The sequence below is a fragment of the Urocitellus parryii genome, chromosome 7 (assembly GCF_045843805.1).
Source record: "Urocitellus parryii isolate mUroPar1 chromosome 7, mUroPar1.hap1, whole genome shotgun sequence".
Taxonomy (NCBI): domain Eukaryota; kingdom Metazoa; phylum Chordata; class Mammalia; order Rodentia; family Sciuridae; genus Urocitellus; species Urocitellus parryii.
This window is the reverse complement of record NC_135537.1, coordinates 63341003-63361249: the sequence shown is the minus strand read 5'-3', so window position 1 is coordinate 63361249 and position 20247 is coordinate 63341003. Positions and strand designations below refer to the sequence as shown.

Genomic DNA, 20247 nt, shown 5'->3' with positions numbered 1-20247 from the left:
AAAAGGGGCTAAAGTAATAGCAAAATAAGGGGAATGCAGCAGTTTTTCAAAGCCAAAAGAAAGGAATATTATTCTCAAACTCCACCTTCCAACTCACGAAGTTCCTTCTTTTCCTATCATTTTGATGTGAACAAAATGCAGAGCCGTCCACCCGCGAACCTAGAGACTGAGATACAGTCATCCACTCATGAGGAAAGATGCTCGGATTCAGAGCCATCCACTCATAAAGCCAGACTCTGAAGTACTGAGTTGTCCGCTTTTCAAGCTAGACAAACCCCTATAAACTTGGAAGGGACATCATTTCCTAGGATTGGGCTGGAGGCCTGAAGGCCCACTATTCTCCCACAGCCTTACCTTCACATTTCATTATGAGGCTGGAGTCACCCTGGCAGGCAGGTAGGCAGATGTGCTCAGGGTTCACCGCTAAGTGACAAAGCTTCATAGTTCTGATTACCCCCAATTCCATCAAGGCATACAAATCCTTGATAAGAACTCTCAGCAGCAAGCATTAGGAGAACACAAACTGTATTCAGAGAGCAGCGTCTGTCACATGGACAGAAAGACACAAGGTAACCTACCCTTATGGAAGGATTTGTACTCAGCTTAAGATGACATGCATCCATAAGGACAGCTGGGTGCTAGTTCCCAAGATGGGGTTAGATGGATTCATCTGGAATAAAAGGCAGCATAGATAACTAGTTCCTTTTGCTCTAAAAGAAAGAGTATGTGCTTTCTACATAAGGTTTTCTACAAAGGGCTGAATAGCCAGGAAGCTGCCCTGATTTATAAAAAAAAACAGAATGCAGTTAAACCTTGATTAGTGTTAGTCTATGGATCTATGTCCTCAACAGAAAATTTGAAAAGGAGCCATATTGTGGAACCAAATGTGATGAGAAGAGCACGGTCAGTTACTAAAGATATCTGGGCAATGAGGGATTTTCAATCCAGCGGGCCCTTCAGATGGAATAGGTCAATATAGAGTCTCATCACATTGGGGAAAAATCAACCTTGAGACCCAGGGTCAGGAAAATTAATCAGGTTCATATTTAGAGACTCAAATTTCTCCAAAATGATATGCTATCATCTTTTAGGAGAAGAGCAAAGGTACTGAGACATAATCTTCTGCTTCACAGGCTAAGAAAACTTTTTAAAAATTTAACCTTTATTTATTTGTTGTTGTTTATTTGTTTTCATGAGGTGCTGAGGATTGAACCCAGTGCCTCACCTGTCTTGGGCAGGTGCGCCTCAGTTTAAAAAAAAAAAAAATAGTGAGGCTCTAAGCAACTATGAGACCCTGTTTCTAAATAAAATACCAAATAGGGCTGAGAATGTGGCTCAGTGGTCGAGTGCCCGAGTTCAATCCTCAGTACCTCACCCCCCACAAAAGTTTTAAAAGATCAATTAAAACAGATAAAATGTGGTGCATCATATAAAATTAAGCCCACAAAATGAAAAATTTAAATAAAGTCCTATAACTAAAACTAGAATATGATAAACTATAGAGAAAAGAATTAACTAATGAGAAAAGATACAAAACAAACTTGAGTGGCAGACAGTCAACTCAAAGACCAATACCTTCACTCCCAAACAAGCAGCACTTCTTTGGTGAAGGCCCCAAGAGTGCCCTTCAGACTGCCAGGCACCTGCCATTCTGCAACAGGCAACCTCATTCACCTCTGGTGATCTGAGTGGCGCAGTCTGGCATACACCCGTTTCACTCCAAGTAGGTTTATCTCAGCACCCTGACTCTCAAACTCCACCCACAAAGTCTTCATACAAAACAGACAAAGTAGAGGTGTTGGGGGAGGTGGGTCCGTTTTTCTCATTAATAACAACATATGATTTCAATGATAAATCATGAACAGACTTAAGTTCTGTGAAAGTCACTAAATGAAACACCTATAAGACAACTAGTCTAATGAATTGTTGCCTTACGTAGCCATTACAGAAAAAAGTACTCCCTTACTACCATAACTTTGCAAAATTGTTAAGGAAGTAAGCAAAGAAGATGAGAAAAGATCCAGGAGCCTAATTCACTTTCATTTAAGGTATGTATTTCAAACCCAGCACACCTCGCTTTTGCGTTTTACAATCCAACTTGCAACAGTGGCAGTCCTAGGACTGCAGCCAGAACCTGCAGGGCTTGAGAGCCACCTTTGAATCCTGGCAGTGGGAGTCCAGAGCTGGCCTGCCCTTCTGTGGTATCCTTCAGGCCTCTGAAAGCTTTCCTGGTGGACATGTGCTACTTGGCACCATCCCCAGGTAAATTTCAGTCTTCCAATTTATACCAGAACCCTGTCTTTAGGAGTATTTACAGTGCTGACTATTTTCTAAAGGATAATTCTTAGAAATAATAAATGTACAAAAAGAACTCTCAAAAAGTGGAATCCATTTCTAATATTAATATACTGTAAAGAAAAAACAGACTTTTGTCATGCAGTCAAGAATTAACCTTGAAAATCTACAAGTTATCACATTTTGTGGATTGAATTAAGATCTGCCAGAGGAATGTGGACAAGGAGTCCAGTTAACTAATATGCTATCCGATTACAGAAGCTCCACATAGACATTGACCACTATGGCTATGTGGTATCATCTGGCCCAATAATACAACATAAAGAATGAAACAAACTAAATATTATGACCTGAAGCAAAGGAATGCCCTTCAATGACCTTTTCTAGTAGACTCTTTCAGGTGCCAAACCATAAGGCACATATTTGACTACATGTGTCATGTTCTAAAATGTCACTTTTATTTATGGATAGCATTCTCATAACTCTGGAAGAGAGACAACTGAGGGTTAACTCTGACAATCAGAATACCACTCCCTAAATTCATAATTATCTTCTCTGATATGCCAGGGTGACTAATACAACAGAGACATACTACCCACCCACATTTCAATCAGGTGTGTAGGTAGGATGAGAATTAGGTAGATCCAATGGTAAAGCCACAAAGGAGGAAATACCACCATCCCCTTAACTGGAGAAGCCAAACTCCCTTGTAATTATATTGCTTCTACAGAATTCAGGGATACACATAAAATTAGTTCTATTCTAATGTAAGTTTTAGGGTACTATCTTTTTTTTTTAATTTTCCAACTTACTTTAATTTTTATCTCTTCCAGAAATTCCCTCTCCTTTTTAACCTGACACTGTTTAACTCCAACTATAACTTTATAAACCTTCAACCTAGAACAAAGCAACTTTGCTTTTGCATAAAGTATTTATCTTATCTAAATTTTGAGATGAACAAGAAATGACAAAGCCTTTACAGAAAACAGTATTTGGGAAAAAATTCATAGCAAAATCTACCTTTTTTATCCAGCAATGACAGAACAAAAAATCCCAGGAATCTATAACACCAAAGATAGGGTATTACCTTCTAACAATTAAAAAGGAAAAAAAAATAATGTCTTTTTCTTCCCCTTAATCCATGTGCCCATTTCCCTTTTTAACATTTTAACACTAAGCTACAAGAGTTCTACACAGAGGTGGCCACATTGAGGGCTGGTCTTTCGGGTGACACATGCTCTGTTCACTGGCTTTTGCATAAGCATAGAGGGACTCCAGGGGCAATTTGTCTATTGGGGCTTTCTCTAGGCAGAAGACAACCAGCCAAAAGATCTTTATATATTAGGAGACAAATCACATTTGTACAGAATTCCATAGTCTTCTAAAGAATTTTCACATAACACACATTTTTTAAATTAAAAAATAAAAATCAACCCATGACTCCTTCTACTCTTTATCTCCGCCAACCCTAAGATCACAACTACATCTCCTGTGGCAATATGTGCTCCACCATCAAATTCCACTCCAGAAAGATTTCAAGGCTATGTGTCTCAAGAAAATCTCCTCTTTAACACCCTGCAGTTGCTGTGGACACCTCTGAACTTCATGTGGTGGGTGCAGTAAGAGCTGGAAGTGGGAGCTACATCATTCTCTTCCACATGAGTCAATGCGCGTAGCAAGCAAGTCTGCTTTGAAGTCCACCACAGATCATTGGAGGGGCAGTTATGCACTTCCAGCAGGCCCAGGCAATCTATTCCTGCATCTAGTACAGGGCATGAGTGAGTTGAACTTGCTTTTAGGGTCAGTGCTATTGGGCATCCTCTCTCCAAGTGAATATAAAGTGAACAACATATTGTCAAAGATACCAAGATCTGTGCTAAAAAGTGGCTGATGATTCCCCCACCCTGCTCATTTTGCTGATATAAGATATATCAGAGACAAGAAGGGGGACACATGGGTTAGGGCAATGGATAGGACAATGGAAAGACCTTAGGGGGTTATCCCAAAGGAAAGGAGAACTGGGGATTTAAATGATCTTTCTGTCCTTTTGCCACCCCTTTGTCAAATAAAAAAGAGAAGCTTGGAGACAGCAGGACTAGTTATACATGGTCCCATCCCTAATTTGGAATTTAGATTTAATGAGCCAGAGACTGAGCAGAACAAGCTGATGGATAGAGCCACATGATGCTCATGGGCACCTTTTCTTCTTTGTACCTTGCCAATACTGAAAGGGCTCAAAAGTTCACAGGATCACACACTTTAAAAATATTCATCTTAACTAGGTACATGTATGACTGCACATATGGTGCAATGCCACATCGTGTACAACCAGAGAAATAAAAAATTGTGCTGCAAATATATATATCTTCTCCCACAGGTACAGTGGCCAAAACATTCAATATCTGCTCAACTGTCCAACATCTTGGGTTAAGACTAAATCACTGCACGTGAGTAAAAGAAAGAACAAGAAGAAAGGTAAAAAAGAAAAGCTATGGTTTTAATTTATTGCATTACCTATGTACCTAATAAGTAACTTGGCTTCAATGATTTGCTTTTATTTCTAATATTAGTTGAGAAATTTTACAGATACAAGGCCATACTATAAACTATATATTAGTTTAACAAAACATACCACTGTTGGGCTTGTTGATTGTGTATAAATATTTCTTGGTAAACACCGCTACTCTCTTAGATCATAATTTGAAAAGAATATCTTAAAGTAAGTTCCTCAGAAGAAAGCTGCTACATAAATATAACTATGATGGTAATTACAGCATGGCTTACAAAAAGCACACCTATATGTTTTTGGTATTTGTGTGATTTTTAAAAATAAGACTGATGCATTTACTTTCCAGCTTAAAAAAAAATGTCTTCACTTAATTGAAAAATAACATCCTGGTTTTCTACTAAATTTAACCTTGAAGGTGCAGAATAGAGCCTGGAACAAAATGTGTTCCTAGAAACTGCATTAGTAGCAATCCAACATTGCTTCATTTAACTTAGGCTTCAGTAGTCAAGTCACAATCTTTGGCCAAGTTCCCTTCTTTCTGTACATTCAAAGAATCTTTATATAGCTAAATGGACCACTAAATCCTTCAAGAGTCATTCAAAGGAAGCACTTCCTCTAAATTCCCTCTCATTTCACAGAGCCCATGCATGCACAACAGAAAACACATTGAAACGAAGAATGCAAATCCTCATATTTCAGCTCCATGAATTCTTCCATACACAAAATGGCATCCCTCCAGCCCACAAAGGCCTTAGATTTTATTTTGAATATTAACAGCCAATATTTGAAAGCTACAAGGACACCTGGGAAGAGCACTGAAAATACGGACAGAAAACAAAAATATATTTAAATTAAGAAGAGAAAGGGGAAAAAAAGATGCAGTTCTACTAGAAAACAGGAGTGTGGCCCATTTTTTTCTCCTCATCAAGGTTTTCCATGTCTTTTCCTGAGATGCAATATGATTTTTTTGTTATTGTTACTGCTTCGGTACCATTCTACCTAACAGCTTCTGGAAAGGTTCTTTTAAGATTCTCCTGTATAAGAAAGACACATAATTATTTTTTGGTTGTCAAAAGGTCCAGTTCTCTGGGAATGGCCATAAATTCAAGCTTCTGCCACTTTACAGAACAGGGCAGGATACCAGGGAGTGAGGTGGCTGCTGCCAAGACACAAGGAAAGTCCGCCCACTGACAACAGCCCCCTCTCCAGTCCTCTGCTACCAGAGGTATGCAGATGACGCAGACCAACTTCTCTTCCTGCCAGTGACACAATGCAGAGGGGGCCAGACCACCAGCGGCTTATTTCTTCCCAGCCCACTCAAAGGACAGCAGAGCACAGCATGTTTGTTTGTGAAACCACAGCAATGATGTGGCACACAGGGCTACCAGGAGAGATGTGAGTCGTACTAAGCCAAATTTTTCATTTCACTTCTGTTTATTCCCTCTGTTTCAGGCCTCTGTAGGAAAATTATTTTCTGTATAAACAAATTCATCAAGTTAACTTATTCAAGGATGGAAATAACTGGTATCACATAACATTTTGCAAAACAAAATTGCCTCTGTTGTATTCCAGTGCTTAAAAGCAAACTGCTATGGCAATTCAACCCCAGCACTAACATAACCCAAACCCCCTATTACCTTCATCACTGCATATTCAATTTACATAATTATTCTGCTATGCTATTCAGAATTTACATGTAGTTGTATGCATTCTAGTCACCCTTGATTCAGGGGATGCTGTTTCCTCGTAGATGTAACCAAACAAGGAGACCACAACTCAACATCCTCGATTCACCTGACCAATAAAAACAATGTGGTTCAACAAAGTAATGCTTTGGTTTGTTAATTTACTTAAAACCTCAATCCAATTACCATGTGTTTGAACAGCCAAACCTAAAAGTCCATCAACAACAGGAAAGCCTCTCAGGAGCATCCTCGCAGGACTTTGTCGTAAACCAGCAAGCAGCAGCTAAGTGCTGAGTTTACCCTGGGCCAATGGTGGAGACACCACACCCTCGGTGTTCCCCCAGTGTGGCCTCTCTAGTCTCCGGAAACATATTACATCAGCTCCCTCCTTCACTTGTACATCTCCAGACTCATCAGAACTGTGCCATTCAACTATTTTCCTACCACTTGGGGTAAAAACAACTGTCGCCTAGAGCACACACTGACTGCAACAGTTAGTCAAAAGCAACAGGGGGAAAGAGAAAAGCTAGACTTTCTTCCTCGGAGAGAACATATCCTCTTCTTCCTACCAAACGTGTATGGCTCTAGCACATACTCCTGACTCAGGTCCTGCAGTGCCAAGCCCTGCACAGACTGATCCAAGCTTCAGGGTGACAGCTGATGGCCCATCCAGGAGGCCCGCCCCGAATGCTTCTCTGTGGGGGTAAACAGAGGGTCTCTCTCTGTACCACGGAGGCATGGCATGGCCAGGACTGGTGACATCTGATGCCCCCATTTCAAACAGTTGCTTCCAGTTGTTAGGGAAACTTAACCAGTTTCATTGTTAAATACAATTTTAATATTCTGCCCCCTGGCTCTGTATAGGAGTTTGCTAAAGTTTTAAAAGATGAGACTAATCTGACATAGACTCAGAAGAGTTTGAAAGGATATAAATATACTTGGAAATATTTGATAATTTCTCCAATATTGTCACTTTTCTTTTATCAATGTTTACCATTAGGTGCAGAAATTTTAAAAATTGAAGTGAGAACTGAAGCCAGATATATCCTGATGCTAAAATTAATATTGGTTATGTATTTTATGAACTTCAGAAAGCTTAGAACAGAGACTCCTTTTTTTTTTTTTTTTTTTTTTGGTAAGAAAAAAGAATAAGTTCTTTTTTAAGATTTTTGCTTTGATTTCTTTTCCCCTTGGGAGAAACAAGCACATGCTTCTTCCTATCAAAAGCACAGTACTTAGATTTAAGCAATTACATATTTTTTAAATCATCTAATAAAGTCAGAATGAAATTCCAACTGTGTCTTCCTTGATCACCATTATATCCCTAACACTTGAAATAGTACCTGAAAATACTAGGCAATTCATGAATGAAATATTTCTCAAATAAATGACAACAGATTTTGCAGTGAGTTCTGAGTTTAGAAGAATTTTTTTTTTAAGAATGTTCATCAGAAGAAAAAAAGTAATGCTTTTCAATTAAGAGACCAGATGTCGAAGCATCAAATAAAACTCAAAAGTAAGTGCAAATATTTCATTATTGGCAAGTTTGAGTTCTTGAATATAACTGAGTTATGTGGGTACAATGAAAGGTATTAATACCAAAAATTTTAAAGGACTATGATTTAAACTTTTGACATCGCACAGTATAATGTATTTGAGTTGTTTAGATATTTTCAACAGAAAACTAAAAAGCCAGGTTCATTCTTTTGCTTTCCATCTAAAAAAAAAAAAAAAAAACAAAAATCTTTCTCATTACAAACTTAATTTCCTCTACTGGTATCTGTGTACCTACACATGTGCACACAGCATAGCCCTTAAGTGAAAGGGTTTATGGGCCAGCAATCTGAAAAAGCTCAAGGCAACTGGTGAGTTAAGCATGTGTGCACATGCATTATGTGCTTGCATGTGTGCATGCATGTGTTTGTACCTGCACATGCAGGCAGAGAGAGAAACATGTTTTCTAATGAAGCTTGCAAATAGGCTCAGATTAACCAAGTCAGACCATACTTCCATCTGGAAACTATATTTTCTAACATAAGCCATATTCTGAAAAATAGATTCAGATGTTTGGAACTGGTTCAGAACAGTTGTTAGAAATGTTCAGTACAAATGAAAAAAATTAGTCTTCAATGTCTTCTCCTCTCAGCTTTTCTTACTGAATAAATATGCCTTCTGGGGGGTCAGAGTGTTGGTGGGGAGCACACATTGAAGAAGGTTCTTTTCCAAAACCCAAAATTCATGCTACTCTTGAATACATATATAATGGATGAGTGATACTTGATTTCTCCCACACTGCCCACTCCAACTTCAACCTGCCACTGTAAGGCTTACTCCGCCAAGTGAAGAAAATTAATTCTCCTGTTTCAAATTCTGGGAAACAGGGTTGAAATGCTTAGTGACATAGTGACCTTGCCTTCTCCTGTAATCCTTCCTATCCAGTTCTACATAGCCACTGAAGATGAGATTGCTGCTCTATGCTTACAAATGATTGTGCTGTTAACTTGGTTTCTGTGCATTCAATGACAAACTCACCAAAAATAGAAAAAGCTGATTTTTAAATATTTATCCAGTAAGATCTCTAAATTAACAGTTCATAAGAACTGAGTCCTAAATCTCAGAATATATGAAAAACCTTTTCTTTTTAATTTGAATGTTAGTGAAAGACACTCAAAAATGATGAACACACGCATGTGCCCCTCCCACCCCTTCTCCCAACTCATTCACCACCACTGCAGGACGCTCCTTTCTGGACCATCTGTGCGGGTGGTTTCTTCCCACCGCCTACCTTGACTTTTTGCTGGATTTGGGTTTTGGCGTGGCAGTTTTTGCTTTCTTTTCCTTTGGCTCTTTGGGAATCTTGGGGGCTTTCGGGGTCTTGGGTTCCTTGGGCTCTTTCTTCTCCTTGGGTTCTTTCGGTTCCTTCAGGTCTTTTTTTGCCTTCGGCCTTTTCTTTTTCTTTTTTTCTTCTTGGGACCCATCCAGTGAGTTCCTATTTAGTTCTTGGTTATCAACCCCACCAGGGAAGTCATCTTTACCAAAACTTTTACTGGGATCCTCTGCAACAATGTGGTTGTTTTTCTTTTTCTTCTTCTTCTGCTGTGGCTGCTGCTCTATGGACGGCAGGTAATCATCGCTCTTCACTAGCTGAGCATTCGGCCCACTAACCTGAGTCATATCCGGCACTGGTTTCTCTAGAAAGGGCTCCGATGGAGAATGCTGAGAGACACAAATGGGAATTGAAATTAGTTTATCATTCTTCATAATGAGGAAAGGAACTGAAATTAAGTGACTGCTGTTTCTGAAACTATACTCAAGGTAACGCCCATTTGATCAACTCTACAGAAGAAGAATCTATAATTTTCTTTCATCAAACAAAGAAATGCTTCCTCAAGAGGAATACTCTTAAATAAGAAAGTAAAACAATTTCAATTTAATAATAAAAAAAAAATTCAGTACAAGAAGGGAAAAACTGTCACTTAACTATTCTTTTAAACAGACTTGTGTGAGAAATGGTATGTTACAAAAGAGTAACAAAAGCTAAACCACAAAAGTAAGTTTAAGCAGAGTTCTTTTTTCTCTTGTGAGAACAGGAACTCAAATTAAACCTATATAATTTAGCCATTTTTAAGGAGATCAAGTATAGTGAACATTGAAAGATTCTGATATCATGAAGTATAAAATCAGAGTGTAAACACAACACATAAACCTTATAGAGTGCAAGTCATTTCTGATTTAAATGACATAGAAATGTCAAATTAAAGCCCATATCTAAACCTTTATAATTTTGTTTTAAATTTCTCATACTGATATGGACTGTGAACAATATTTCTCTTAATTTCTTAAAGCTTTGCATTTTGAAATTTCACTGAGGAAGAGAGAACTCAATAGTTATTTTGATATGCCTTGCAGAAGATTCCTGGCATTCACCAGGGACATACCCAGAGACTGTCTTTAGAACAGCAGAAAAGGCCAATAGTTGGGATGGGATGCTGAGTGGTCAGCTGAGATCAGAGCAAATGACTCCTGTATAAAACAGCCTTCACAGCTTATGACCTGAACCAGAGGTAAGTTATTATTTATCTAGTGACTGATGACATCTAATAAATCTATATCTCAACAAGTTAAATCTACAGTTGTTACTCATATTTTTGGCTTCCTTGTGTGTTTCTCCAGGCATACAGGAAATATAAGATAAGCAATCTGACTACATGCCAAGCATGTGCTTCACACCCATGATATCACTGAATTCCCGCACCAGCCTTAAGAGAGAAATATGATGATCCTTCTAATTTTATAGATGAGGACAGTAACACTCTAAGATAAAGTAACTTGTCCAAGGAATTACAGATGGTAAGTGACAGAACTGAGACTGACATGGAAACTGACACCACACAACCTACAAAAGCAGACCAGACAGGAGAGCCCCAGGCCACTCCACAGAGACTGGCTACTAACACAGTGTGCAAGGTACACCAAGGCTTGCAATGGTCCAAGGAGAATGTTAGACTCAAACATGAAAATACACAGGCAATAAAAATCAGATCCCCATATTTATTAAACATCTACCTGACAATGAGAATTGAGATGCTGTGTGTAAGTTCACTTGACTGTTAACAACAAAAATATGAGAATTCATCCCCATCTTTCAGGAAGGAAGGGTTCAAGGAGGCTAAGGAGCCACCCCCCGGGGCTACACGAGGGACATAGGAAGCGTAGACTCAAATGTCAGCTAAGTTCAGTGCTCTTCCAACTCCTTCCATCTCCTCCTGAAATCTTATCACAGGCAGCTTTCTGAGAAGGCTCCACGGGTTTCACTCAATGTCTACAGTAGTGACTCAGAAATCCCTCTAAAAATCAAACCATTGCCTGCGTACCAAGTAGTTACAACATTCTCCCTAAAACCTGCCTTGGTCGCTCAACACACCTTTCTTCAATTCTCCAGCTACACTGGCAGAAGAGAAAGAGCCCAGAACTTTGAGTTGAGGAAGTAAACTTCTAGACTGGTCCCCACCATGAACTGTATTATCTGGGGAAATCACTTTATCTATCTGGGAGTTGAGTTTCTTCATCTATGAAGCAAAGGCTTTGGATGAGATGACTTCCAAAGTCTGTTCCAAATGCTGATGGCATTAAAAACTCTTAAAACACATACTGCCCTTTCTTGGCCCTAATTGAGAAGGAAGGATCCTGACAAAGGCTGAGAACATAACAGAAGGGACAGAATCAAGGTTGAAGTTTGAGAAAGTACATTATGTAAATCTATATGAGCAGCTTCTGTACAGGGGTAACACACCTGAACCACACAGGAGTAAGCCCTCTGTCCCTTACTTTTCCCTCAGAAACACTCTGAAGTTTCAACTGAATCACTATCCATGACCATTAGGTAATTTAACTGTTTTATTATATTTAAATAGCTTAAGTCCAGTTAATCGTTAAATATTATTTCCTAATATTAAAAAAGAAAAAGCTATATCTTTTTCGCAAGAGACATAGAAATCAAACTTATTTAGAGGAAGCTATTTTTCAGGTCATGGAAGAAAAAGTTGTTCTTAGAATTTTAATCATCTTAACAATGATTAAAATTTAGAACGATAGATTAGTACCAGGTATGTGTGACCTTCTTCAATCTGCATGGCATCAACTCCAATAACAGAACACCAACTTCTAATGAGAGATTCCCCAGCATACATTTACGAATTAGAAAAAGCACATAACACACAACACAGAAAGACTGAAAATTTATCTATACACTTTTACATACAAATCATTTAGATGCCTCTTTAAAAAATAAATGATGCCATAAATTAGTAACTCGGTAAAAAAAAAAAAGAATTTAATCTTCCATAAGGAGGAAAAAAGTAAAGATTAAATACAAAAAAAGTATTAATCATGTTTGATATGCAGCAGAATGATGTTTTGGTACTATCTGAAATAGGGTGAAAAAGGTGCTCAGAAATATTATAGTGTTTACCAGACCTACATCTCCTTAAATCTTTTAGAGAAAAGCTGTTTTTGTAAACATTTAACAAAGAACAGATGGCCTGCCTTAATCATGTGGGGAAAAAAAACCTGGAGCTCCCAGTAATACCCTGACAAAGTCTCCCAGGCCCAGCGTCCCCTACCACCCCCACCAGATGCATGGTGCCGTCTTCACTAATGCTATTTAATTTTACAGCGGACATTTTCCCATCAATTCCCACTGCCTGACAGGTAATCAATGCCATTAACATCTGATATTACCATATACGGCATTCCGAAAACCTTGCATTTATTAGACCAAATGTGGATACATTTGGTCAGATACCAAAGGTATTTTTAAATACACACTGTAGGACTTTCTGCATGACATATTTTCAATTATAATTCCACAAACCTTTGAAACATTATGGAATATATAATAATTGTGCCATAAACTTTTGGAATTTAAACAGCATGACTGGTATTTAGACAACAAATAAAAGTGACTCTGGATGTGTGTGTTTTGTTGAAAAGATTACCATAAGCTAAGGATTATTGTTTTTACTTTAACTCCACTATTCTTAGCACATAAATTAGAAAACACACAAGGAAGTGATCTTCTATAAAACAGCAAAATGAACAGGTTGCAAATTAAACCAAAGGAGACCTGAGGTAGGGGAAATGAGGGTAATCCCTCTGCTGGTTTTAGGCACACCTGACCCAAAATGCTTAGAAGCATTACTGGGGGGAGGAGAGGGTGGAAGGAGAAACTTTTAATCTCAAGTGTGATTTTCTTCCACATTTTCTGCCTGAAAAGCTATGTTATTGGTCTAGGGATATAGCTCAGCTGATAGAGTGCTTGCCTCGAATACACAAGGCCCTGGGTTCAATCCCCAGCACCACAAACAAACAAACAAAAAACTCAAGAGAGTTTTTTTTTTATCATATTTTCCCTTAATTATTATACTCCTGAAGCCTCAACCTGTTACTAACGTTGAGGTGAGCCATGCAATCTTAACAGTATGCAATGCTTCCAACATGTATAATCTTTGTAAATCCAGAATATTTAGTAATCTAGAGTATCTGTGGATAAATATTTTATTTGCAGAAAAACATGTACTTATTTGCATGAATTTATTTACACACAAACAATCCTAACATCAAAATAATGGTTTACACCTAGTATGGTGGTGCACGCCTATAATCCCACCAGCTCGGGAGGCTGAGGCAGGAGGATCACAAGTTCAAAGCCAGCATCAGCAACAGCGAGGCACTAAGCAACTCAGTGAGACCCTGTCTCTAAATCAAATACAAAATAGGGCTGGGGGTATGGCTTAGTGGTTGAGTGTCCCTCAGTTCAATCTCCAGGACCAATAATAATAATAATAATAGTAATTATTATTATTTCTAAAAATGAAGATACTACCAACTGGACCAGAGCGATGTGATACTTCAGAAGAGGTATGCATTCCTGCAAATTAAGCTAAAGAGAAGTAATAAAAAAGGATACATATGAGCTCTCAGAGAAAATTCGATCCTAGTAAAAAAATGGCAAGTCACTGAAGATCCTAGTAAAAAGAAATTCAAGCTTTAAACATGCCAAGCTGTAGTTTAAATGGTTTATAAAAATACAAATATTAAATTTGTTATCTAAGACCAAAATGTTCTAGTTGGTGTTTTTTAAATAGCTTTGGAGACACATTTTTGTTGTTGACATTCTTAATTTGTCCAGCATTTCCATGCTCTTGATCTCTCTATACTCTTTAGAAAGGAATTCTGATATGAAAACTAAAACTCAATCTCCAGCCAGGAGTGTGAGACAATTCAAAGAGTAATTTAGCAAAGGTCCAGTATATGCTACTGAGATGTAACAAGGACTTTGACAAAAATAAGATGCACTAAATATCTGGTGCCCAATTTGTTTATTCATTCAACAGATATTTGAGGATGCAACAGGGAACAAGGCAGCCACAGCACCTTCTGTGGGGGTAAGGGTTGGAATACAGAGCACCTAACCAGACTGAGACCAATGAGGCTTCCTGAAGGAAGTCAGCCCTGGCTGGGACAGTAGGTAGTCAGGTGTTGACCAGGAGTGTGCATCTCAATGGAAGCAGCCTGAACATCAAATCATGCCTCACACTCAGTGATCAGAGGTATAAAACACATTATAAAGCAAGGTTTTAAGACATGTTTTGTGGGAGAGTAAATCAAAATGAGCAGACATTTATTTGAATTGTCAACTAAAACAATTTTTGACTTTAGACCTCTGACATAGAATAATAAATACAAGAATATTCTTAATATTCAACCAGGGACTGGAATATTTTCTTCTTGGTTATACTTAATATGAAAAAAAGTTGGCCTCAAGCTCAAGGTTTTTTGTTTGCTTGTTTTTTAATGCCATCTAGTTTTACTCATCTCCTTATCAATTTCCAGAAAAAAAATGTTTGTTAAATGGATACATTTGGGCTGGGGTTCTGGCTCAGTGATAGAGCACTTGCCTAGCATGTGTGAGGCACTGGGTTCGATCCCCAGCACCACATAAAAAAACTAAATAAACAAAGTACAGGTATTTTTTTTAAAAAAATGGATACATTTACAAACACCAAAACACAAATGAACAACATCAGGCTTGTTGGTCATATGACTAGTTAGAGAAGTCAAGAACTACTGGATATGTTTTAACTTTAGGATATTCAAAGGTGTCACGTGAAAGGAAAGATTCAGGGCTGGGAGCAGGGGGACTGAAGACACAGGTTGAGCATTCCTAATAAAAAAATCCAAAATCTGAAATGCTCCAAAATTAGAAACTTTCTGAGCATTGACAGGACATCAAAAGTAGAAAATTTGACACCCTGAAACTGTTTCATGAAAAAAAAAATTATTTAAGATATTATATAAAAATTACTAAAAGGCCATATACTATGTAAATAATATTAAAGTTCATACAAAACATAAATGAATTTTGTGTGTAGACGTGGGTCCCATCTCCAAGACAGTATATGCAAATATTCAAAATCCCTTCCCCCAAAATAATAATAAACCAGATCCTAAACACTTCTGGTCCCAAGAATTTTGGATAAATCATATTCATCCCAAGGTACACAGCATGTCCTAAAGGTATTTAACAATGCCATCCCGTTTTTCCAATATCTTGAGTAAAGATGTTCTTCAAAATATACTTCTGATAATACTATTATAGCCTAAAGCAAGACAAAGCCATTACCTTCTCTGGGACAGGGATAAATGTATTGTATGTGTGTATATGTCTGTCTCAAAGCAGGGATTATCAAAGGTTTTTAAAGACAGCACACAACTCCACCAACAAATATGATTTCACATATAATGCACTGAAGCAGCTCACTGAATTGGCAGTTTCTCTTATGCTCCATTTAAGTCACTGGTAGGAATAGAATAGGATATTAGCGTAATCATAAGAATGGCTTGCACAGTTTGTTTTAATACACAGTCAAGAGAATTAACAAGTTAAATGAGTTCTAAAATATAATGTAATATCTTAGTGCTTTTCAGATTCATTAAATTTCAGAATTGAAATTTTTTTGAAAGTTACTGCTAAAATATCTAACTTAAAAAAATCATCTGAAGGCATTTCTAAATCTTTGGTTTTCTGCTTATATTTTTAAGTTATGCTTAACACAGATTCACCCTTCAAACTACTTTTTTTTTTTTTGGTAGCTGGGATTGAACTCAGAGGCTCTCGACCACTGAGCCACATCCCCCGTCCTATTTTGTAATTTATTTAGAGACAGGGTCTCACTGAGTTGCTTAGCCCCTCACCATTGCTGAGGCTGGCTTTGAACTCTTGATCCTCCTGCCTCAGCCTCCAGAGGCTCTGGGATTATAGGCGTGTGCCACTGTGCCTGGTTCAAACAACATCTTGAACAGCTACAAATCAACATGAGCCATTTTTATGGCATCTAAATTATAAACACATTTTGAATTAGTAGAGCCAAAATAATGAAAATAATGAAACAAGCAGTCATAACAAATTTAATGTTGAATAGTTTCACATCAGATACAGAATACTGAGCATTTTCTTCATATTTTGGAGTGCAACCATACCATAGGAACTGTCAAACAGCATTTTCAACGTGTAAAACACTACACGGTGGTATTTCTCCAGTCAGTTTGAAGGGAATAATACAGCAGTGAAAGTCCACCGATGCTCACGCCTTTAACTAAAGGCCTGACAAATTCCACCTGGACAGGCACATTCCTTCCAGGGGAGGAACACATGCTGTTTGTACACAGTTCTTCATTCTGTACCTACTGCCACCCCTGTGGTCACCTCCCCTGACCTGCATCTTTTCCACCTGCATGATTGTGATGAGGTATCACACACAGGACTGGGTGCCTCCCTGTAGCCCTGGAAGGGAAGGGGCAGCCCACTGGCCCCTGAGCCACGCTACTATGCCAATGAGGCCACTTCCAGCCAGGCCCTCCTCAGGCAATGGAAAGAGAGTGCTGTGACCTACCCTTGTGTGAGGCGAGAGACCCCACCAAGTCCTGGAGCCCTCTCAGGGCACTGCACTGATATGTTCTTTTAACCATTTGTTGCACAGTTAACTCGCCATGCCATGAGCTCTAGTAAGTGTTTGATACACACGTCTTCTCTTCAGTGCTTTGAAGAGCCCTCTGAAGCGATAGTAGCACTGCCTGACAGAGGAGGAAACTGAAACTTTCAGATAAATCTACCCAAAATTACACTGGCAGAAAATGACTAAACCAGAATTCTGATATAGGAGATGTAGCTACAAGGTCAGGCACTTTACCCACCCTTCCCTGAGAAGTTCTGAAATGTAACTGGGCACCCCGCGGTGGAGATCCACAGCAGCAGGGGGTGGCTGTAGTGGTTTCCAAGTCTGATTGTGGCCATAGCATAAGCCCAGGTAATAGCTTGCTCTCCTTCTTCAAAACCCAAAAGGCTTTTCATTCAAAAACTAGAACTCCTGTTTATAGATTACAATGGCTTTTAATTTAATACAAATTAGGAACTTTTAACTTCAAAGGGTCAGAGGAGAGTATCCCTAGCTTTTCACCCAAAGATTAAAAATGTAGACAAGAACTGATATTCTCATTGTGCTCCACAGGTGACAAACATATCTAGTATGATTCTCAAAATCTCCGTTGGATAGAACTGTAATTCAGTTCAATCAATACTGAGACCTACCTTGTTGTCCCAAGGACTGACTGTTCCATGTCTTTAAGAAACAAATAGATAAGCCCTCTCCCTGCCCTAAAAACTGTCCACAAACCACCTATAAAGAACTGCTTATGACATTTTTTATTTAATCTATTGTATTTCAAGGACATTAAGCCAATTGTTTTCTTCAGTCTCTTAAGAAAAATCAATTGTTACTTCTTAGGATAAGCACCAGATGAAGTGGTAGGTTTGCATTTAGGGATCATAGGGTTGAAACATCCTGTCTGTCTACACATGCACCCCTAAGGCACAATGGTGAACTAATGTTAAATTGAACATGCTTTTGATATGTCTCCATCACTTTGTAAGTGCTTGGAAAAATTAGCTTAATTGTTTCTATGAGACTTGAGTGCTGTTTTTACATTTGCCGGTTTTCCAAAAAGGGTATGCAAGTAATAAGTTTGCTCCTGATTTTGAACATCTCCTGCATCTGAGATTGTTTAGATAGAATGAAGAGAAACGCAGAGGGATCAACAGAAACTGTCACTATATCCATAGGCAGGGAGGTAAAAAAAAAAAAAAAAAAATACTCCACAAACACAACATAATCCAAAGCTTATGGCAGGAATGGTGAATAATTTCTTGGTCTCCCATTCCACAAGACAAGAGTGGCCCCTGTTCACAGTAGGTGTTCCCACCTGTTTTCCTACAAGTGTGACACCTTGAGAAAAAGCAGGGTCAGCAGCATGGGTGTGATGATGCCTCTAGTGTATTATATGCCAACCAAAATATGAATCTATTAGGGGAATCTGAAACAGTCACCCTTTCACCCGCTTACTCTGAATTTCTCAACTCCTTAGGATATTAAATCAAGTGTTATCTTTTATTGGACATTTCTTGCTACAAGTAAAAATGGCAAAGATGATAGGCTCCCAGTGCTGAGCACACTGAACTTTATGATCTCTCCCTTCTGTATTCTTTCTTTGCTACCTTGCAGAGTGTCCCTCCCTTAGTGGGCTCACCTCCATAACTACTGATGAATGAGAATCTACAGAAACGACTCCCACTTCACACGATTTGTCTCGTTTGCTTCAGGTTGGCAGTGAATTTGGCAGTGGACATGCATACCTGACGCTGCTACCCAGCTTACCCAGGACCAAACTCGGTAAAGTGCTTGCATGCTGGCTAGAATGCTTTGCCTGAACAGATCCTATTCAAAGACACTAAAGGCAAGGGCCAAACTTACATACTAAAAAGAATTTAACTCAGTTCAAGAAGTTTTTACTGTATACTGAACACAGTATTTTGCTAACATTGGTATACTCAACAGCAAGTTTGGTGAAACTATATAATTTTTCTCTGTAAAAGTAATTTATACCAAGTTTGCATTTAGGTTTCTACTACTTTTAAAAGGCCAATATTAAAAGCCACTTACTAGGAATAATGTGTTCCTATGGATTTAAAAAGCCAAACTTCAAAGACTGACAAGTGGTGCATCTGTAACACTGAACAATGCCAGGAGTGTGTGCAGAACTGGAAATAGAGGAACCTTTGAAAGGGAAAACAATCAATTTACAAGGAGCTCAGTGATAAAGTTAATTTACACACTCTAGGCAAGTTCTCCAGGATTCAGAGACTGAAAGTCTAGCTAATTTAGTATTCAATAAATGCTTAATGATAGACTACTTTGATTCTATAAAACGTATTCACATCTTGTGGGAGGCAAAATTCTATGATGGCCCCATTATCTCTCGGAGTGTGAAGAGAACTGTGACTTCAAGCAAAGAGAATATGAAGAGGTGAAAGGATTTCACGGGTCTGACCAAGGTTCCCAGATCACTGCTTTGGAGTTACTCAAAAGGGCGATTATCCTGGGTGGGACCCACTGGACTTACTCAGGGGAGGTTTTTCTTAAAGAGAGTGGAATGCTCTGTTAGAGGTTTTGAAGAAGCCAGCAATCACAGGAACAGCAGGCAGCCTGTACCAGCTGAGGGTGGCCTTGGGTGAAAGCCATCCAGAACTGGAGCCCCGAGTCACACAGTGCAGGAAGTAAATTCTGTCAACAACCCAAATGAATCTGGAAGTAGATTTCTCTCCAGTGAAGACTCTGGCTAAGGACACAGTCCCCAGGACACCCAACTATGGCCTCATGAGACTCTAAGCAGGAGACCCAGCCAAACATGCCCACACACTGATCCCTTGAAACAGAGAGAGGAAATAGACACTGCTTTTAGCCACAAAGCTTATGGTGTCATACACAAACACACATTAAAATTAACACATACTTTAAATCCTCTTAATTCTGTTTGAAATGCTTTCTGACCTTTTCACCTAGGTACCCCCCCACACACCTTCCTAGTGAGATAGTTAGGCTTCCACAGACAGGAACGGCAGTTTCCCCCACTGCTGTCAAGACACTGCTTCTGAGGCGCCAATGAGCACTTCAGCGCCAAGCTCTGTTTCACACTCACAGGAACCTTGTCAGATGTCCCCAGTTTCCAAATGGGGAAACCAAGGTACTGGAAGAGGTGATACAATTTAAGGATAAGAGGAGAGAGGAGTCAAACCAGGCAACCTCGCTCAAAGCCCACCTTATCAGCCACTTGTGACCACGACCCTCACTGCTGCAGCTCCCT

General features: G+C 38.9%; 1 protein-coding gene across 3 annotated transcripts in view; it reads right to left on the bottom strand.

Moving 5' to 3' along the window:
• Chd7 (chromodomain helicase DNA binding protein 7) overlaps positions 1–20247 on the bottom strand; it is a 184066-nt gene that overhangs the window by 72130 nt on the left and 91689 nt on the right. For all 3 annotated transcript variants that reach the window (XM_026390793.2, XM_026390794.2, XM_077801441.1), the window contains exon 3: positions 9275–9705. In XM_026390793.2, the coding sequence (XP_026246578.2) occupies positions 9275–9705 (431 nt within the window). The remainder of the gene's footprint in view (positions 1–9274; positions 9706–20247) is intronic.